The following is a 23,135-nucleotide window of genomic DNA, read 5'->3' as shown; positions in this document are numbered from 1 at the left end:
ACTGTCACTGATTCTTACGTGATGCTGATGAGATGATGAAAGGTGTTGGGATTAAATCTCTCATACTTCTTTCTATTTAGAAAGTTTAAAAAATGCTAATGGTATAGTAAGAGGCAGGAATGAAGAACAGCTTTGTTTTTTAATGTAATAAGGATGGCATTAAGCTGAATCATTACCTAGAGTGCAGTCTTTGTTCATCCATTGATTTAGATGATGAATTTTAAAATAATGCCTAAGAGTAGCAAATGAATATATTTAAATATGTAAGATAATTTTGAAATTTTCAACAACATTTTCACAGGCTCATAGAATTTAACACTGCCTTGTACCTTGTACATGATCTAATCTAGCCTCCCTGTCATTGTACAGATGAGAAAGCCAAGGGCTGGAGAGGGTAAGAGATTTTTCCCTGTTGTTACATAGCTAGTAAAAATGAGATATGGGATTCAGTCCCAGGTTCTCTGATGCCAAATCTGTAATAAAGTAAGGCATTATCCCTGTCTTCCTAAGCTGTAATGAAAGAAGTTAAGGGCAGGATACAGAAGGTACACATTATGTCCTCAGAATATCTTCAGAATACAACTTACGTAGAAAATTTACTTGAAAATTTGAGACTTTTAAATTCATTACACCTAATAGGGACTTTAAAGTTCAGAAGTTAATATGGAATCCCTGAAGGCAGTATTTGATATCAGGAAGAAGACATGGGTTGTAGTGTCTTCTCCTCTCATCTTCATCATCATCATTTACATAACACCTGCTGTGTCCAGGCCCTGTACTATAAGTGCTTTACAGATATCTCATTTGATCCTCACAAAAATCCTAGGACTCAGGTGCTTTTATTATCTACATTTTACAGATGAGGAAATGGGGGCAGACAAAGGTTAAGTGATTTGTCCAGGGTCACAGAGCCAGTAAGTGTCTCAGGCCAGATTTGTACCCAGGTCTTCCTGACTTCAGGCCTAGTGCTCCAGCTGTCCCATCACTATCACTAACTACTAACTTGTGAACTTAGGGATGTTATTGAACTTCAGTTGTCCATCTGTATAAAATGGGGATTTTAGTACCCAGTACCCTGTCTGAAGGTAGAGTTTTGGGCCAACTGAACTTTTGGGGCTTCTAACTCTAGGGTGCTTTGTAGTTTTACCCATTCTAATTCTGCCAACAGTGTATGAAACCTGAAATGGCTTTAATCACACAGTCAGCCTTTATTAAGCAGCACATGTGACAACTCTGTGATCGATGCTGAGGACAGAAAGATGAAGATGAAACAGACTTTGACCCTGAGGAGCTGACACTGTTGGAGAAACCCTTTGCGCACCCAGCAGAAGTGTTGTGCATAAATTAGGCTTGTGCTAGACAGATTGGCCTCCTGCTAAGCAGTCGTTTGACTTTGTAAATGTTCCTGTTCTTGGACTGTGTACACTCAGCCTTGGAGATACAGACAAAAATAATCCTTTCTGTAGACCTGTTCTTCTTAGGGTTAAGTGTTCAGAAAAGAGGTGTAAAAAATTCTTATGTCTGAACTGTGCTTTTGCTTCCAGATTAAGTGTTTTATGAAATTAAGCAATTTTTCTTTTTTGCCCTTTCTTCCTTTACTTTGTCAGTAGAAAACCAGTTCATTTATCAGGCATGCATTACAATTGTCAGTTACTAAAAATAATTATTTCTGTGGATTGTTAAAGTAAAAGACAAGGTATCACTATTTTTTTGTCATCCTGTTATCTGAAGTATTCTGTTATATCTATTGTAAACTGTTGTCAATTGCCAAGAGAATATAATTGGGCAAATGCTTTATAGAACAAGCATTACTTCTTGATATTTGGAATGAATTCTTTTTTCATGAAATCATTTAGTAATTCATAAGTAAACTTGATTCATTGGATGATATAATTTAGATTTCTACCGTATTCGGGGAAATACTCTATTGGTCATGATTTCAAATTGTTTTTTCTTGAATTTTTTAATTGAAAAATTAATATTTTATTATAATACAATAGACCCCAAACACTTTGCGCTCCCACCCTCAAGCTGTTAGATTTACTAGTTATTTATAGAAAAGTATAGAAAATGTATCCTTTACCTTGGACAGTATGGCACTAATATCGACTTTTGTATTTGGCCGGTTTTGTTGCCTCAACGTTGACTTTGTTTGCAGTTGTGGTTGTTTGTACTGCTCTGTGGGTTCTGTTTTCTTTACTCTGCATTATTTAATGGACATCATCCTTTCTGTCTGGGGATTGTAGTGGTATTTTTTACTCTGAGATCTAGGGGTTTAGCATTTTTGGTTAAGTGTCTGACAAACTGAAAAGTAGCTTTCATAATTTTGCATTTGGAAATGCACTTTCCTGAATTAGATGTCCTTTCCCATTTTGGGAGTGCTCATTTACTGTGCTGGAACATTACAGATTGGCTTTCTACCAAAAATTTGGTTAATCTTTGTAACTATCCCAGTTCTTTGGCTGAGCACATCAGATCCTGTTAAACACGCAGACAAAAACAAATTTTTACATAGGCCTGTTTAATTTCAGGTTCTTTGCAAAAAACTCTGAAACTACTTAGAAAGAATTACTATACTGCATGAGATTCATGACCCATCCAGCTTAGGATTCAGACTTTGAAAAAGTACCCAGGAGAGGTATAGGAAGGAATGGTGTCATTGGTCAGCATTAAATATTACGGATATTTGCATACATGATCATTTTCCCCTTATAATTTGCCATGAATCTGATATCCATTAATTTATCATTTATCCTTTTTGAATCTCTGTTTTCAGGCTTCGCTATAGCATAAAGAAATGAATGTCATGAGTTTATTATCCAGTATGTGAAATAGCTGTGTGTTAGTTTATTAAGTTTGATTTGCCTCGTGGTCAAATCCCATAAAGACAGTAACTTAGAACAATTCTCGTGTAATCAGTTTGCCTGTGATTTCCTGAAATTTACATTTCCAATAAGAATTACTTACAAAATTTACATTTCAGTGTGATAGCATGGTTTTTACCCATCTTAAGCATTTTGTTCCCCCATTCGCAATTAAAAAAAAAACTTTTACAGAGTCTTCTGCACTTAGTAATTTTTCGATAGACTTGGGAACGAGAGACCTAACTGCAAGACCCAGCTCCACCACAGCAGCTGTGTGACCTAGGGTGAGTAGTTCACCTTGTGTGGACTGACCTCCCTTTTGTCATTTGTAAGCTGAGGAGGATAGTGCTGGTGCTGTTCACCACATACAGTTCTATAAACCTTCAAGCCTCGTATAGGGCTTGTGAGTTGTCACCGGTATGGTGCCTTGTCGTCTGTCACAGTCGTGTTAGGAAGACAGTGCTTTAAGAACCCCAGCACAGCCCTCATTATTGAGTAAACATTGAGTAGATGTTCATCTGTTTACGATCAGTAATCGAATGAGTAATAGGTATATTAATTATACAACATAGATATATAGATTAATTATATATATTATGTATATAGATTATATATCTGCAGATTAATTATACAGTATAAATATGATGATTGTAATAGTTAGCAAATGAGCATATATCTAACACTTGTTCCTGCTAGCAGACGGTTATTTTCTGGTCAATAATGGCATAGATGTGATCAGTATGCTAATATATCGTTCCATAACATTTTATTTTTCATGTTATCAAAATAATAAAGTATCACTGTTGTTATTATTAAGTAAAGTTGTTTCAGAAGAACATAAGTTCTGGCCATACTGGAAGGGTTGCAGAAAACAGGCCTACTGACTGACTAGGTGTTGTTTGAAGACTAGCCTAGCTGAATTCAGAGAATCTCTTTACCACTAGGTTATTTTCTGCCCTAGATGATCCAAAGCACTGTGATTTGCTTTAGTGAATCTTGTGCAATAGCCCTAAAGTAACCCATCTCTCTGAGGGGTTAAAGTAAACCATAAAGTAACCCATCTGCTGAGGGCTCTGCTGAGTTCCAGTCTCACATCTCCATGTACCTTTCAGACATGTGCAGCTGGATGCCCAGTAGGCATCTTAAACTCAAACATGTCCCCAAACTGAACTTCTCTCTCCCCCATTACTGTAAAAGATGACACCTGCCAATCCCTTAGACTCACAACCTAGAAATCATCCTGGATTCCTCACAATGTCTCACGTCCCATATTCAATCTGTTGTCAGGGTCTGATATCTTTACTACTCTGGTGCAGGCCCATATTATTTCACACCTGGATTGTTACAATAGCCTTCTGTTGAGTCTGCCTGTCTCAAGTCTCTCCCTACTCCAGTCCATCCTCAATTAAGCCACAAAAGTGATTTTTCTAAAGCTTGGGTCCAGTTACATCACTTTCTTTCCCACACTCAATAAACTCCAGTGGTTCCCTATTGCCTCCAGGAGCAAATACAAAATAGTCTGTTTGGCATTCAAAGCCCTTCATAACCTGACTCCCTCTTACTTTACCTCCCAGTATGTATTCTTGGATCCAGTGATCCTGCATTTCTTGCTGTTTATACACAAGACATTCCATCTCTTGATGCTGAGTATTTTCTCTGACTGTCCCCATGCCTGCAATGTTCTTCATCCTCTGTTCTGCTACTAACTTATGTGGCTTCTTTTAAGTCTCAGCTTAAATCCCACTCTTTACATGAAGCTTTCCCCTACTCTTCTCAATTCCAGTGCTTGCCCTCTGTTATTTCCCATTTATCTTGTCCTTAGCTTGCTTTGTATATGTTTGGTTATATGTTGTCTTCTGCATTAGATTGTCAGTTACATGAGGACAGGCACTCTTTGTATCCCTGGAGATTAACATAGGGATTGGCATACAATAGATGCTTAATAGATGTTTGTTGATTGATTGATAAGTGGTGACAACAACTGTGCACATTATTTTTGTGAAGCAAGGGTATTTCCTGAAATGGCAAAGTAAGAAGAGTGGCAGAAGGACATTTCCCCCATAAACCTTGGGCCCTTTCTGCCACAATGAAACACAGCATTTGTGGGTGGAGTGGATACATGTAAGAAACACACATCTGGGGAACATTTGTGATGATGAGATATTCCTTGAACTCAGGAAGGTCTGTGTTCCGATCCAGCTGGATGATCCTGGGAAAGTCACTTAAAAATTTCTGTGTCTCAGTTTCCTCAACTATAAAATATGGCTGATAATAGCATCTGCCTCCCAGGGTTGTTCTGAGGAAAATGAAATAATTTTTGTGAAGCACTGTCCAAGTGTCAGTTATCATCATCATCTTCAGTGTCATTATTCACGGAGAGGCAGCTCATGTCTCTTGCACTGCAGGGCTATTGTGGTCTTCTGGCTGTGCCACCGAGCTCTTTCTGCTGGACTCCTCTGAACACATAACGACGGCCCTTTTGGGGAGATGCCCTGCTCAGTTGGAACACCATTTCCATGCAGAGAGCTCTGCTGGGTGGGCACGTAGCTCTGGAGCCCCTATTTTCTTGGGCTTTATATCTTTCTGGTGCTCTTTCAGTTCAAAAGCCAGAAGTTTTTTATAGCTATTAGAACAGCAGCAGCTGTAAAACCAGAAACAATGCCAGGGGGAAAAAAACTTCTCAGATTTTTTTTCTTCATTTATGCATTTATCTGTCTATTCCTTTCCATAGAGTTTTGACTAGAAGATGTTTATGTTTATCCAGTATTCTCAATGTAGATACATAAAGGTTTTGTCCAGTAGAAGAGTAATGTTTTTTTTGGTTTTGATTCTAATATGTTTTTACAATGCTTTTTTTTTTTTAAACTATAGCTGTGCATTGAGGTGTTGTTTTCAAAGAAACAGTTTTTAGTAATTCCTAGCTTCCTTTCTTGGTTTGTAACAACCTGGATCCCACTAAGTGTGTTTTCTTCTGTTCATTTCTGATGATTTGCCCACTGAAGCCCATATGGCACTTTCTGCCTCCTTGGTATAGCCTCAAAACTTATCCTTGCAATTTATATTTTATGATTGAAGTCTCCAAACTTGTACGTTTTGTAACGTTTCTTCCTCTAAATCATTTGTAAATGTTTTAAATTAGTCCTAGGCACTAATCTCCAGGGAACCCTATCATTCCCTCTCCTCTTTCAGGACATGTCTTTTTATCTATCCTGTTTTTGTTTCTTGTATCTGAGCCATTTTCTTAGCCGTGCTCAATAGTGTCTTCCCCTCCATGTTGCAGCCTAACCCCCATCCACTGACTCAATTTTGAAAATAGTCTTTGTTGTAGAACTTTGGCAGAGGCTCTGAAAAACATCCCAGATAGATCATCTCCTTGTTTCTCTTCATCTGTGTGAAGATTTAATGTTAGGCCAAATAAATATTAAGCATTATTTCTTTTTAGGAAACCATGTTGCTTTCCCCCCAGAAAATTAAGTTCTATTATGTATTTTTGTCCATGGAGCTTTTATTTCTCCCAGACTTTAACAGTGTTTATTTAAAGTTTATCTTAGATCCAGTTCATTATTATTATTTTTAATAATAGAAAGCTAACAGAAAGCATATAAGCACCTGAATCTCACTGTCTTCTTCCCTTAGATAACCTTAATTAAATGGTAGTTTTGCTAGATTTACGAAGCGGATCCAGCAGCATAAGTAATCTACCTACACAAGTTTGCTGTAAAACTATAGAATGAAATTTAGTAATGAAGTACGAGGCAAGGTTTTGGTTTCTTTTAGACCAGTCTAAGGTGGATTAGTTACTGGAATGTCAAAATAACAATGTTTCTATGGCTGACCTATGACAGCTTTGTTGTGTGCTACACCTTGAGTAAAATGTAGCAAATTCTAAATGTCTGACCACAGGGATATTTGTTTAGTGCATAGATATGGGGCAAAGGAATTCAAAGTGGGTAAGATGCAGATATTCAAAACTGTAGAAAAATAGTGCAGAACAATGATTAAAAATTTAAAAAGTAGGTTTTGTGAAATGTGTAATTTTGTTTTTGAGGAATTTTAAAGTTTAATGCCATTGTAAAATATTTCATGGTGATATTAATGTCAACCATGTATGCTATATGTAATCCTTATTTTTCCTTTTATCGTGCTTTATCGTAATGGGACCTTGGTTTTTATTTCCAGGTAGTAGGCTTATACCGATTATGTGGTTCAGCAGCAGTCAAGAAAGAACTTCGAGAAGCATTTGAGAAGGATAGCAAGGCTGTTGGTCTGTGTGAAAATCAATATCCAGACATAAATGTAATCACAGGTAACACATTTCCTTTCTTATATATAACTGTTATGGAAAGACTATAATCTTAGGAGAGTATGTCATGGGATCAGAAAAAGGGCAACAGGCTAGAAAGAGGCAGATGAAATAGTTGAGAGTGGACGGCTTGGAGAAAGTGTGTTATCTTAGAAGCTAAAGGAAGAGGCAGTATCGCTGCGTGTCCGTAGAAGGGACTTCAGAATCCATCTAGTCCAACTTTTAAGTGACCAGGAGCCCACTGCGGAACATTCCCAGCAAGTGGTCATTAAGGGTTTGTAAAAAGTGAAAGGCAATCCATTCTACTTTTTAGTCACTAAACATTCATTAAGAGCTTACTGTGTGTCAGGCACTGTTTTAAGCTCTGGGAGTACATAGATGAAAAAGGATAGCTCCTCCTCAAGGAGCTTACAGCTTAATAAAGGAAGAGAAGACAGAAAAAGAAGCTGAAAACAGGGAAAGGGAAGGGTACCCTGAGAGGGGCATGGTGGAGAAGTCCAGAGGAGTGCAGGAAGACAGGAAATGATGAGTGGTTGCCTTGGCAGCTTTAAATGGAGTCCGTGGGAGTGGCTCACCGTCTTTCAGTTAGAGGCAGGGAGGGAATCATGAGGTAGGAGTGCTAGGGCAGAAGTGATTTTAAAGGCTGAAGAGTTCTGTTTCCTTGTACCAAGCCTCAACTTCCTTATTTGTAATTTCTAGTCATAAGTTCATTCTTTTTCTGCATGAACCCTTTAAATACTTGAGGATAGCTGTTCTGTGCCCCCTGTCTTCTCTTCTCCAGGCAGAGCATCCTCAGATTCCTCAGCCAGTCCTCACACAGCCTCAGAGCCCTTTGACTCTCCTGATTTTACGCTGGGGATGTTCTCAAGCTTCTCAGTGCCCTTCCTAGAATATGGTACCCAGAAATGAACCCAGTTCTCTGAACACACTGGGGCAGAACACAGTAGGGCTGTAACCTCCCTAGTCCTGGCTGCCGTGCCTCTCCTTACGTGCTTGGGAAATAGTTACTGAAGGTTATCCAAATAACCCATTCCAGCCTGTCCTGGTAATAACAGTGATCGATTATATAGGTGTTATAGCTTATGAAAGTATTTGTGTCCTGGGCCATGTCCTTTATTAAGCACCTAAGATGTGGCAGACTCGGCTAAGTGCTGGGGACCCAGGGAACAGCAGCAGGCAGTTCCTGCTGTCAAGGGACGTGCAGTCTAGAAAGGGAGACCACAAACAGTTGTGCAGACGTAATTCTGCAGGGTGAACTGGTGCTGATTTCAGAGGGAAGAGATGGAGATAAAGGACGGGGAAAGTTTCCTGTAGAAGGTGGGACTTTAGTGGGGACTTGGAGCAAACCAGGGGAGCTGAGGAGGGAGAGCATTCCAGGCATGGAGAACAGCCAGTAAAATGTCTGGAGTTGGGAAATTGAATGTCTTGTGTGAGGAACAGGAAGGAGGCTGTTGTCACTGGATTGCAGGGTATATGGAGGGGAGTAAGATGTTGGAAGACTAGAAAGGTAGAACAGGGCTATGTTATAAAGGGCTTTAGAAGCCAAATAGATTTCATTTTTGATCCTGGAGGCAAGAGAGCCATTGGAATGAACTTGAGAGGCATAACATGGTCTGACCTGAGCCAATCAGTTTGTTGCCTGAGTAAGGTTGGACTGGAGTGTGGAAACACTTGGGGTGGGAGACCCACCAACAGCTGCTGCAGTAGTCCAGGTGTGTGAGGCAAGGAGAGTCTGCATCAGGGGTGACAGCGTCGGGGGAGAGAAGTGTTGGGGTTTGGAAAATCGCTGAAATTGAATCTTTAATGACCATATTGTCTACTTGCTAAACATGAGCTGTGTTAAAAGGAAACAGTCTCCATTACTATATACTAATAATAACAGGTTGGACTTCTCTATACTGAGGGCAGAAATATGAGTGGAACTTTGATTTTGTATTTGAATGTCCTGGAACTTTCATGACTGTGACAGTATTGTGATAGCTTTTTAGTCGGCACTAGTAATGCATCCTGTGTGTGTGTGTGTGTGTGTGTGTGTGTGTGTGTGTGTGTGTGTGTGTGTGAATGGTTTATAGTATGGTAATTTATTACAATAATATGTTTGGGGGGAATGAAGTATTCAACATAAATGAATTTTTCAGATAATTAACTTTTACTGCCTTAAGTCCCAAATCTTGTTTTAAATTTTTAACTGGTTTTGATTATTGTTTTCTAAAATACATTACATATTTCCTTTCCTTACTGAATAGTATGGTGGACCTAATAATAACCTGGACAAGTTCAGGTTGTTATTACTAATAAATCATTGTTTATCACTAATAAATCATTGTTAATCACAATATATTATTATTGTGATACACGTATTATGATGAGGTTCATAGAACTTATTGCCTCTGTAGCAAATGTTTCCTGTACTGCTCTGCTTTTATGATTTTTCTTTCCATGTTAAATAGCTTTTGGTCTCCTTTCTCTGCTGTTAGCAATCACTTACTCCTGTTGCCCATCTGTCTAGATTTCCAAATCTGTTACCATATTTTATATGGAGGCTGTACTACTCTGTGAATTAAATAAAGTCCATGGTAGGGAGGGGATGTAATGGCTGTTTGAGGCTTAGAGGCCATTTTCATTTATTTCTGGTTTAAGGCTATATAATTAAGATAGCTAGAAGGGTGATGTCTCTGTAAGTAGGTTACTACTGTATTTTATAACTAGGTTTAATTGCTATGTTTAGCATCAAATGTTAGATTACTTTGATTACTTTTTAAAGAGAAAACAAACCCAATATTGAAGCTGATTTTTCTTCTTTATAAATCTTGGCATGTGATGTATTTGTTTCATAATCTGTATAATTGGTCTCCCTGCCTGAAATCTCCCCTTTCCTACCCACCCTTCCACACAGCTACCAAAGTAACGCTTCTGAAGCCCAGGTTTAACTATGTCACACCCATACTAAAAATTCCATACTTTTGATCCAATATAGACTTCCCTGCTGTTTGGCAAATGAAGCCTTCAAGAGCCAGACTCCAGCCTTAGTAGACATTACTCCCCTTCAAGCCAAATTGCCCTTCTTCCTGTTCGTCCTCAAATCAATAATCATCAAGTATTTATGAAGCGTCTACTCTGTTCTGGGCTCTGGAGCTGCAAATCCAGTGAATAAAGCAGTCCACCCATCTCTGCCCACTCACCCGGGACTCTCACAATCCCTGGTTTCCTCCAAAGAACAACTCAGATACTGCCTCCTCTACAAGGCCTTTATAGGTCACTGTGCCCCAGCTCCATCACATTATTTGGTATTTCTTTATATATTCTTTGGGAGGAGGGAGTGTTTCATTTTTGTCTCTATATCCTTTGTACCTAGTATGGTATCCAGCACAAAGTAGGTGCTTAATAAATGTTTATAGATTAATAGGAAGAAAGATCTTTTTTTTTTTTTTTTGCATTTTTGGAAGAACATATAGGCCACTAGAGCTTTGCTAGTTTTTTAATAGAACTAAAATTATATATTAAGAGAAGAAGCCAGAGGCAGCTAGATAGTACGTGAATAGAGAGCACTGGTCCTGGAGTCAGGAGGACCGGAGTTCAAATGGGGCCTCAGACATTTGACACTTACTAGCTGTATGACCTTGGGTAAGTCACTTAATCTCAATTGCCTTGCTTTCCCCCCTTGTCCCCTCACAAGAAAGAAAAGAAGCCCATTTCATGTACACAAAAGACAAGTATGTGTTCATTTTAATTAATGCATTGAAATTAAATTTAATAATTATTTAAATTTATTTAAATGAAATTAATGTGTTAATACTGAAATTGTTAGTCCTAGCTAATAAGCATAATGCATGAATAGAACCAGATTTTGTAGTGATGAAGCTTTATTTAGATGACATAACTGTCAGAACATATTTGTGTAAAAGGATAGACGTGTTTATCCTTTGCTTTAGAAGAAAATTAACTTTTGAAAATTTTCATCTCTAGTAAATGTAAAGAGTGGATCACAATATAGTTGTAACATAGTTGCCCTAAATTTGGGGGCCTTGGTGGTTAACCCTTGGCTCTTTTAAAAACTAGGTATTTGTTGATACATATTCTCTTTTGGATGTTGCTTTTAAATAATTCCAAGAGAATCTAGAGTTATTTTCTTCTGAGAATGACAGTGGTAGAGCCAGTAGTGAGCTCCACTTATCCAATTAAATTCTTCTGGTTCCAAATAAATGGTACTACTGGTTTGGGAACTGACCATTGGTAATAATATTGCATCATGTCTTTGCTCCACATGAATTCACATGTGTCAGGAAGTCAGTAAACATTTCTTAAGTGCCTACTGTGTGCCAGCACTGTACTAAGTGCTGGATCATTGAGTAAAATCTGAAAATTGTTAACTGTTAAGTGTCTGAAATAAAGGAATAATGATGCTAATGGTGGAATTGGTGCCCTTGTTTACACTTACATATTTTTTATTTTTAATAAATAGAAGCTCTTTATCTTCCTCTTTAAAGTATCACACTATTTCTATATGTTGTTATTCTGCATTGTTCACAGGAAGATTTGAGTTTTCATATTTATATCGCAAGTTGTTTTCTGTTCAAAACAGCCCAAATTCCATCCAAAAGCTTTGTTTCTTAACAGTGTATGTGAAACAAAGTTCTTAATCCTTTTAGGTAGTAAAATGTTCATCTACAACAGGAACAATATCTTATGTCCTTTGAAAAGTAATGTAAATCTTTTTTTTTTGCATAAAAACACTTTTCTGTCACTTTTATCATTAAACTGTTCTATATGAAAAGGACCATGTACCTTATGCAGAGATTAAAGAAAAATTCATATTTTGGGTAGGAAAACTCTATTATCAATGTTTGCTATACTCAATAGGTACAACTTATAGTTCATAGGTCATGCTTTTCTGTTTTACTGTAAAATTACTCTTTGAAGGAAGAAGTTGAACTGTGCTAGGTAGGAAATTATATTTTTCCTTTCATATATATAAAATATCCTGGTTTCTCCTTTTTTTTTAACCCGACCTTTTATTTCATTGGTATAGGGAACTCCAAGTTTTTCTCCAATTCAGACTGATCCTCTGAAACTTCATGATAGTAAAGGATTGTTTGGGGGCAATGAGGCATTAAGTGATTTACCTACCATTACACCACCAATGTGTGTCAGAATCAGAACTTGAATTCAGGTCTTTCTGATTTTTAGACCAACTCTATGTATTAGTATATAATGCCTTTTGCATTCCACTATTTCTGAAAAACTTTTCTGCCAAATAGTTTCCCAAGTCATTACCAACTTGTCTTTCATCTGGAACATAGGCCTGTTGACTATATAACATCGAGAAATGTGAACTGTTGTGAGGAGCATGATCGTATTATAAGGCCCCAAACTTGAGATTTTGTGTTTCTCTTATATAGTATATAAATCTTTTTCTGTAGTATATCAGACTGACTATCTGAATTAAAGGTATAGCAAATCATTTTATAATTGACTAAAACAGAGAAAGACCTAATTTATTGAGCTTTATGAGAATTGTTTTATCATGAATACATTACTAGAAAACATGTATAGTCTACAAAGTCAGTTAAAAATTTCCCCACTGCCTCCTTTCTGAATGTGATTCCCTTCCTTACCTAGAAGAGAAAAGCCAGGAATAGCATACACCAACCACTCTTATCCCATTTTTTCCTTTGAACTTCTTTGATCTTATGTGCAGCTTTTGGGTTGAGTTTGAGTTAATCATTGAATTAGTAAACTTTTATTAAGTTCCTCTGGGCGCTGTGCTAAGTGCTGGAGATAGAAAAAGAAGCAAAAGACAGTTCTTGACTTTAAGGTGCTCACAGTCTAATGGGAAAAACAAATATATACAAACAAGCTATATAGAGGGTAAATAGGGAATAAGTACTAGAAGAAGGCACTAGAATAAAGAGGACTTGGAAGAGGCTTTCTGTAGAAGATGGGATTTTAGTTGGGACTTAAAGGAAGCCAGGGAAGCAAATAGTGGGTCATGAAGAGGGAGAGAGCATCCCAAGCGTGGGGGACAGCCAGAGAAAATTCCCAGAACCAAGAAATGGAGTGTTTTGTTTGTGGACCATTCAAGAGGCCAGTGTCACTGGATCAGAGAGTGTGTAGTAGGGAGTGAGGTGTAAGAAGACTAGAAAGGTAGGAAGGGGCTAAGTTGTGAAGGGCTTTGAATGAATCCGTTTTTGTATTTGGTCATGGGTGGTCATGGGGACTTAGTGACAGGATAAAAAACATATCATTATAGATTTAGAACTAGAAAGGAACTGGTTCAGTTCTTTCATTTTATGAACAAAGAAAATGAATCCAAGAAAGGTTAAATGACTTGCCCTGGAACAGAGAGAGAGTAGATTACACAGCTAGAAATAAAAAACAAGTCCTCTGACTCCAAATGCAATGCTGTTTCCATGGTCCATGATGCCTATCTAAAGAGCCCTCATTAAGTTAAAGAAAATAGCACAGTATCTGATACTTTCATTACAGAGGATATTATTGGACCAAAATGTCTGTAACAGTTTGTCATAATTGATTATTTGTTGTGAATTTGGAAAGACTAATTTGGCAAAACACTAAGTCATTCATTGGGGAGTAGAAATAGCCTTGTTATACAAAATGCTTTTCGGAATATGGCGTTGCCTTACTCTCTTAATCTCAAATTTTTTTCATTCTTTGACAGATTATTGAGCTTTTGTTTTTGTTTTTGTACACCATTGAACCAAGGTGTCAAGTTTGTTGGTTGGTTAGAATAACTTACCTGATGTATCAAAACCAAGAACTGAACTTCCAGAAGTTATATGCATATATAATTCCTGATTTCTTCTCAAATATGTGATTTAAAAGTTTCAACGAACCATTGCCACTTGAAAGACTTCTTCATGGCCATATGTTCTTGTATCTTAGAGAGAATTCTACCTATACTTAAATTCTTGACAGGCTGGCAGACTTTTAATATTTAAAAAGCTTTAAGTCTTTTTCTTAGTAGTCATGAAAAAGGATAATTCTGTCCTTTTCTTGCCATAGAGTTAGTATATTTCAACAATATATGAAACTGGAAGAAAAGAACATATCTAAGATGCATATGTATACTGCTGCCACATGGACAAATAGTTCATTCCTGGCCTTCTATAGACTTACATGATATATCTAAATAATACTACTCTGCATCATGTAAAACTGTTGCTATGGCTATTTTTTCTTAGCCTGTTTTCATAGTCTGTTGTCCAGACTATGAATTGGACTTGGGTTGGCGATATATAGAGTTTGTTCATCAGTGTTGGACAATCCCTACAAATGAATATGCATTGAATTGAGCCAGGAAGTGAAAAATAAGCTGAACTACCTTTGGTAATTTGCAGTTCTTTAAGTGGTTCCAAGTTTCTCCATGAAACAAAGATCATTCTTATTATTAATATCAACAGTCTTCTAATGATGTAGCATGATTTTGAGTCTTGGAAATCATCTTCAAAGAGGATCACCCAAAAGGCACCAGAGAGGCACATGATGGACTTGATTAGGTTGTAACACATTACAGATAAGGAATTATGAAGAAATTGTGTGAAGAATGTCATTAGAGAAATGTATGACAAAAACACACAAAAAAAGAGATAGGTAGCCATGTAAGGAGAATGAAGTACAACTGATAGAGAACTTTTATGTTGTTAAAGTGTCGAGAGAACTTAAGAAGTTCCTTTGTATGTAAGTTGGACCTTCTCTGATGAGCTTCCTGGACAGCATGAACAAGGCTTACACAGGAGGGTCATGCCTGAATAGGTCCTGATGTGCATTGTTAGAGGAAATATTCACTTTAATAAAGTCAAATATACTGGAGCTTTGGAACACATAAATACATATATGTTTTATCTCCCTACCAGAATGTAAACTCCTAGGTGGTGGAGGCCATGTTTTATATTTGTTTCTACATCTGTTATACCTCATATATTGCCTTGCACAATAAATGTTATTGTTGATTACCATGGTCCATCCATTTCTTTTAATTTTGTTCAGTATGTTAGTCATAAGTGCTTTCTTCACAGCAGCCTTGTGACATAGTTACCACAAAGCAGCATGATATAGTGGAAAGACTGGAGTCATGAAGATCTGGGTTTATATTTCACCTCTTACACTTACTGTAGATGTTTGACCTTGGGCAAGTCATTTCACTCTTCTTTTAGCCACAATTTTTTCCATGTGAAACATAATAATATAGTGCCTATCTGACCAGTTAATCAAGCACTGATGTGTAAGTCAAGCAATAAATCAATGATTTAACAAACACATTGTGGTACATGGATGTCATGGGATACTTTGCTGTAAGAAGCAATGAGCATGGTGAATTCAGAGAGACATGGAAAGATTTACATAAATGGAAGCAAAGTAAGTAAAGCAAAGCCAGGAAAACATTATACACCATGAGAACAGCAATGTAAATGGAAAAAAAACAATAATCCCAACACAGTTGAACTTGAATGTTGCCACGTTATAGAAGAACAAGAAAAGATGTGAAAAGATAGCCTCCCCACCCTGCTGCACAGCTAGTAAACTTTGGAGCAAGGATTTGAATTCAGATCTCATGACTCTAAGTCTGCTGCATCATACAGAGATGTACAGAAACTAGTCCTTAAACTTTGAAGTGCCATGTTCATTATTACTGAAATAGAGAGAGATTGTGATCTGTGTTGATGTAGGGGGCTGTACCCATGCCAGTGTAGTCACCGATCTTTTGAAGTATTGAAAGAATACTGTATTAAAAACCTTTTAAGTCCAAATTTAATTTCATAATTGCTTTATAGGATAAGGCTTACAACCTAATCATACTGAGTTTTGTAAGAACTAACAAGTCTTGCTTTGTCAAAGAAGAAAATGGATGGTATTTTTCTATTCTGCCCTTGGGGAATAATAATGTCTTTAGTTGGCAGATACAGAAAATGTTATTTCCACTTCCTGATTGGAACTTGGTTGTCTTCTGTTTATACTCAATGTTGCTATTTATCAAAGACAGACAGGCTAAAATTAGAAGTCTTATGATTTAAATGAGGTTTTTTACAAGTTTGACTTAGCTTATGTAATTTTTAATATGTTGCAATATGAGTGAGTGTTTTCATATGTTCTACTTGAGTACTCGAACACCAAGACATCTGAAAAGTGATGTTTAAAATTAAAAGTATCAATCAGATGTTCACCTCAGAAGTGAATCAGCAAGTCAGGGGAGACATGAGGTGGCATGTGCCAGTCAAGTTAAACCGTTGTCACCAACAAGTCCACTTTCTTCCTTCACATCCTGATGGAGACAGCTCAGTACACTCAAGCCCAAGAGCCCCGGGCATAGAGATGCCCTCTAGACTCCCAGTCCTGCTTCTAATCTTTCCTCCTCAGCCGTCTCTGAGGGCAGCAGTCATGTCATTTCAACCTCATCACCTTGATTGAATGTGACAAAGAAAAGCTGTTAATCAGCAGCATTCATCTAAAGTGTCTGTGCTGTTGTATCTTAGCCTTCCACTTCTTTGCCTTGAGATGCAAGGAATAATTCATTGTCTCTTCTGTGGAATCCTCTTTACTTTCTGAGTCACTCAGTCTTCATCATCTTCACCATGAGTGCTTCCCAGCTGTATGTTGTATCTTTGTTTCTTTCTTTGACTTTCTTGGTGTATATTCCTAGTAAGAAGATCACTGGTCAGTTTGATTATTTTTATTGCATAATTCTGAGTTTATATCTAAATTCAAGACCTTCACAACTCTACCAACGATGTATTAGTGTTCCTGTCTTTCCACAGTTCTTTCAACATGGATTGTTCTCATTTTTTGTCATCATTGTCAGTTTGCACAGCATGCAATGAAACCAAAGAACTGTTTTAATTTGCATTCCTCATACTGTTAGGGATTTGGAAAACATTTTCTGTTTTCATTTATACTTTGCAATCCTTTTGAAAACTTCAGGTAATTTAACCAGTTATCTATTGAGCAAAGGCTCTTGGTGTTATGTATTTTCCAATTCCTTATATATTTTGGATACTAGACTTTATTAGTGATATTAGATGCCCATTTTCCCCACCCTACCATTTATCTTCTAACTCCACCTTTGTTGACTTGATTCATGCAAAATCATTTTTATTTTTGTGGTTAGTACTGTCAGTTTTATCTTTCATGATTTCCTCTCTTCCAGGAATTCTCTTGGTTAGAAGAAGTCTAGTCCATTAAAAGTTAACATTCTAATAATTTAAATGTCTTACTTCTGGACCAGTTTAGGATTAACATTGGTGTTCTCTTTATTTTTGAACCGTTTTTGGCCACTTCTGCATTGTAAGATGTTTCTTTCTAAGAAAAAGCATAATATGTAAACTTTTTTGAGAAACAAACCTAAATAAAATCTTGACTTACTTTAGTGATGATTACATCTTTAAAAAAATATAGGAACTAATCGCATGGATAGGAACAAACTAGTTGCTGCAAAATCTGGAAGGATGATCTCTCCTTCTTAGAGCTTGTGGTAGAGAAGAGGAAACCTTGGTATATGTTGATATATGCTTTTGGTGCTTGATGAGCAGATTTCAGAGAGTTCAGAGGAAAGATAAGGAGAACCTGACTGAGCAAACTGCTTCAGGGGAGGTCATCGTAGAAAGCTGAGAAATGAAATTTTGCAGAAACAAAGGAAAACAATTCCATTTAGGAATAGAAAATGGAATTTGCCTGGAGACAATGTGAATGCAAAGGAAACACACCCACAAGCTTAGATTTAAAAAAGAAGTGTATAGAAAATGGAAGCAAGGCCAGGTGACAAGGTGCATATAAGAGGGTTGCAAAGTCCTATAAAACAATGAGCAATGCTATTGCTCAGAAGGAGCTGAGACTGGTATGGGACACTCAGGTCACTAGAAAGAGGTATTTGTCTTTTTAGCTCTTTTGGTAGAAAAAGGACCACAGAAGAGATGTGACCTTTGCTTGGAGTGTGATAGCAGAGTTGCTCATTTTTTCTTTGTTTCTGTTTTTTCTGCAAAGGAGAATAATTTTACACTGGAAATAACAGAACAAAATTGGTGAACAGAGAGTTGACTGATAACCAAGATAAGTAAGATAAGTTTAAAAAAAATTAAATTAAATTTTATTTTATTTTCAGTTCTATATTCTCTCCCCTCCCCCAATTCATTGAGAAGGCAAGAGAAATAGAACCAATTACAAATATTGTAGAGACATATAAAGCTGATTTCCACATCAGCTATTTTCCCCTCCCCTCCAAGAAAAGGCAAGAACAAAAGAAAGAAATAGAAGAAAATATACTTCAGCTGCTCTTTGAGTCCATCAGTTCTTTATCCATAGGTGGCTAGCATATTTCCTGATGAGTCCTTAGAATTATGGTTTGATCATTGTATTGATTAGAGTTGTTAAGCCTTTCAGTTGATTATCTTTATAATACTGCTGTCCTGGTTTTGCTCACTTCACACTTTATGAGTTCGTACAAATTTGTCTAGGTTTTTCTGAAACCACCGTTTTCATCATTTCTTATAGTGTGCCATTGTATTCCTATAGCATAACTTGTTGAGCTGTACTCTGATTGATGAGCATCCGGATCCTCAGCTTCTAATTCTTTGCCACCACCAAAAGAACTGCTGCAAATATTTTTGTACATATGCACCTTTCCCTCTTTCTTTGATCTCTTTGGGGTATAGATCTTGTAGTAGTATTGTTGGATCAAAGTTAGTTCATGGTTCCACCAATAGTGCACTTATTTCCCAAATCTCCTGCAGTATTTATCATTTTCTTTTTTTGTCATCTTGTCTGATGGATGTGACAGCCTTACAGTTGTTTTAATGTGCATTTCTCTGATTGTTAGCCAGTTAGAGCATTTTTTTCATGTGACTGATAGCTTTGATTTCTTCCTCTGGAAACTCCCTTTTCATATCTTTTGACCATTTGTCACTTGGGGTATGGCTGTTGTATTGTGAATTTTACTCCCTTCCCTATGTATTTTAGAAAGGAGATCTTTATCAGAGAAACTATAAAGATTCCCCCCTCCTCCCCCCCCCATTTCCCAGTTTTCTTCTAATTTAAGCTGTATTGGCTTTGTTTGTACAAAAACTTTTTCGCTTTATGTAGACAAAATTATCCATTTTAGCTCCCATGAACCTCTCTATTCCTTATTTGGTCATGAACATTTCCCCTGTCTTTGGATCTGACAGATGATTTCTTCCGTGCTCCGTTAATTTGTTTATGGTATTACCTTTATCTTAATCTTACACCCAATTTGAGTTTATTTTGGTATATGATGTAAGATGTTGCTCTCTGCCTAGGTTTCTGCTAGATTATTTTCCAGTTTTTCCAATAGTTTTTGTCAGATAATGAATTCTTGCCTTAATATGTGCAATCTTACAGGTTTATCTAACACTGAGTTGTTGTTCTCATTTGCTTTTATATATTATGTACCTAATCTTTTCTGCCGATTTAACTTTCCTATTTCTTACCCAATGCCAAATTATTTTGACAATTTTGGCTTTGTAGTATAGTTTGAGATTTGATGCTCCTAATTCTCCTTCCCATTCTTTTCATTGATTCTCTTAATTTCATTGACCTTTTGTTCTTCCAGATAAATTTTGTTAATTTTTCTAGTTCTATAAAGTAACTTTAATATTTTGATTGGTTTGGCACTGAGCAAGTAAGTTAGTTTAGGTATTATTATTTTTTTAATATTGATTCAGCCTACCCCTGAGCAATGAATATTTCTCCAATTATTTAGATCTGTTTTTATTTAGGGAAAGTATTTTGTAATTGTGTTCCTATAATTTCTCTGTGTATCCTGCCAGGCAGACTCCCAGATATTTTTAACTGTCTATAATTATTTTCAATGGAATTTCTGTTTCTCTTCCTGCTGACTTTTGTTGGTAATATGCAGAAATACTGGTGGTTTGTATGTTTTATTTTATATTATGGAACTTTGCTGAAGTTGTTGTTTCATTTTCTTTTTTAATTGACTCTCTGGGGTTTTCTAAGTAAACCATCGCATCATCTTCAAAAGGAGATAGTTTATTTCCTCGTTGCCTATGCTCATTCCTTTGATTTTTTTTCGTTTTATTGCTCTAGCTAGCGTTTCTAGTTCAGTACTGAATAATGATGGTGATAATAGACGTCTTTGGAAAGGCTTTTAACTTATCACCATTATAGATAATGCGTGCTCTTGGTTATTTGTTTTTAGGAAAGGTCCATTTGTTGCTTTGCTTTCAGGGAGGGGTGTGTGTGTGTGTGTGTGTGTGTGTGTGGGTATGTTTAATAAGAGGAATGTGTGTTATATTTCTTCAGAAGCTTTTTTGCATGAAGTAATCATAGTTTTTTTATTGTGAATATTGTCAGTTATGCTTATAGTTTTGATAATATTGACCAGCCCTGCATTCCTGGTATAAATCCAGCCTGGCTGTAGTGTATGATCTTTGTAATATATTGTTGTAATCTCCTTGCTAGTATTTCATTTAACATTTTTACATCAATATTCACTAGGAAAATTGGTCTATTACTCATTTTTTGTTATTCTTGGTTGTAATAGTTCCTTTGCCTTCTGGTATATCATATTTCTAAGCACTCCTTTCTTTTATAGTGGTGGTTGCCAAATTTTGTGTGATCCTAACTGAAGCTCTGGAGCATTTGAATTATTTCTTTCTAGCTCCTTGCAGTATACAATAACATTTTTGGGAGTTTCCATTTTGAGATTTCTATCAAGAGGTGATTAGTGGATTCTTTCAGTTCTACTTTGCTATCTGATTCTGTGACATCTGGGGAGTTTTATAATTTCTTGAAATATATGATGTCTAGGTCTTTTTTGTTGTTGTTGTTTTGTCTTTGTTAATAAGTTTCTGGTTGGCAATGATTCTTAAATAATCTCTCCTCAATCTATTTTCTAGGTCATTTGTTTTTCCTATGGAATATTTCATATCTTTTATTTTTTCAGTTTTTTGGTCTCCTGGTTTGCACACTAGTCTTTACCCAGCAAAGGCCCCAGCTCCCCTATAGCCACAAGCACTAGCACTCCTCTTGGTCCTGAAATTATGACCAGGTTCCCGGTTCCCCTGCTGCTGTAAGTGCTAGTGCTCATCTCTGCCCTGGAACTATCACCCAGAAGTATATATTGGTGCTGAAGTTGCCAGTTAGTGCCAGCTGTACCCAGTGCTAGCCACAGGGTCCTCTGTAATCTTTCTGACCAGTTGTCTGACTTCTTTGCCATCTATGGGCTGAGAGCTCCTGAAGCTGCTGCTGTGACCCTGTGAGTGCACTCGGGACAGGCTTCCACCCCCATGTCACAGGTCCAGTGCCAGCAGGGAATCTCTTGTAATCTCTTTCTGACCTTTGGCTCTACCCCTTACCATCTCTGGGCTGAAAACTTCCAAATGTGTTGTTGCTGCTTCTTTGGCTGCTATGGCTGCATGTGTGCTCCAGATAGACCACTGCCCTAGTGTCACAGACCTTTTTGGTAGACCTCCTAAGTTTTCTTAGTCCAGAAACTTGTCTCACTCTAGTCTTTGGTTGGCTTTTCACTCCAAAATTTGATTTGAGGCATCATTTTAAAGTTGTTTGGAGGTGAATATTGAGAGATTTCGTCTAGGTTGCTGTTTCTAATCTGCCGTCTTGGCTCTACCCTCAAGCTTACCTATATTTTTATTAAATTTTATTTAAAATTTTTATAGGTTCAGCCTATTTTTTAGCCTATTGAGATATTTGTATTATGATTTTTTCGTTTGGTATATTAGATATCTCTTCAAATGTCATGTTATTTGAAAATTTAAATAGCATACTTGTTTAACTTCATCTACCTCACTGCTTAAAATGTTGAATTAGAACAGAGCCAAGAAGAGTTCTGTGGTATTTTACTGTAGGTTTTACTCTAGATTAACATTGATTCGGTAATTAACATTTTTTGGAGCTAGTTGTCACTTAGTAACACAAATGTTGTACATGTCTCACATTAGCCCTTTAGGACCTTTTACCTGACCTTTCCAACACCAACTTTATGGACTGGTTCACCTACTCCAACTTACTTTTACTTTGGCAGATCTGGGTTCCCAGAGACAAACCATTAACATACAATTATACTCAAATTCTTTCAGGATCCTCAGGGTAACTTTGTGGAAGGAGAACACTTTCCACCTATTCACCACTAGCTGTTGAGATCCCACAAAGTGTATTTAAAGTTACACAAACAGCCACTCACAATGACACATTCAGATCTTAAATACAACCAGAAATAGTAATGCGGGTACATATATATTAAAGCAAGTGCACACATGGGTCATCCTGTCTCACCAAGGCACTCAGCATCTTTGGGGTAGAGTAGGCATACACTTATAGCAGCTTGTGAGGGATGATGATGAAGGAGGACAGTCCATGTGCTTGGGAGACTGTAGATGCCTTGTGTCTGTTCAGGAGGAACACATACCATACGTTAGTACAATTCTTTGCTAACACCATGTCTTCTCATCTTCATTCTCCTTGACCACATGAAAACATGCTTCAATTGAACTTTTCTTCTAGGTTGAAATGTAGTATTTACAAGTTCTTTTAACTAATAGTCACCCTTTAAAGGACATTTAGAAAGTGGTACTTCTTAACTTGAATAATAGTTTGTTTTAACCGAGAGAACTGCCAGGTTCTCCATGCCAGCAATCTCTGAGATTGTGCAGGTCAGACTAGACAGCTAGATGCTCAGCAGGGTGCTCTGTGGTCCAGTCAGACTAATGTGCACAGCAGATTGCTTCGTTTAGCATAAGAGCCTGGCCAGTTCTTATACAGTGAAGCGGCTGCATCACTTGTCTTTCCATCTTTCTGCTTTTCCTTATGCAAACTCGAGGGGCAGAAGAGGCTGCAGCGCTTGATGGCTCTAGTTGGTGCCAAAGGATAAGAGCAGGAATGAGCATCTTTATTCAGCCAGTGAAATTAGTAGCTACAGTCTTCTTGTCAGCTGACGGCTCCTCTTGTTGATCTGTTCCCACAGC

At 37.2% G+C, this 23,135-nt stretch overlaps 1 protein-coding gene across 5 annotated transcripts in view; it reads left to right on the top strand.

Annotated features, from left to right (window-relative positions):
• The window catches only part of SYDE2 (synapse defective Rho GTPase homolog 2), an 86,746-nt gene that overhangs the window by 39,572 nt on the left and 24,039 nt on the right, over window positions 1-23,135 (top strand). For all 5 annotated transcript variants that reach the window (XM_072648913.1, XM_072648916.1, XM_072648915.1 and 2 more), the window contains exon 4: window positions 7,044-7,170. In XM_072648913.1, coding sequence (XP_072505014.1) covers window positions 7,044-7,170 — 127 coding nt within the window. The remainder of the gene's footprint in view (window positions 1-7,043; window positions 7,171-23,135) is intronic.

The sequence above is a fragment of the Notamacropus eugenii genome, chromosome 2, assembly GCF_028372415.1.
Source record: "Notamacropus eugenii isolate mMacEug1 chromosome 2, mMacEug1.pri_v2, whole genome shotgun sequence".
NCBI lineage: Eukaryota > Metazoa > Chordata > Mammalia > Diprotodontia > Macropodidae > Notamacropus > Notamacropus eugenii.
This window is presented reverse-complemented; position numbering and strand designations above follow the sequence as displayed.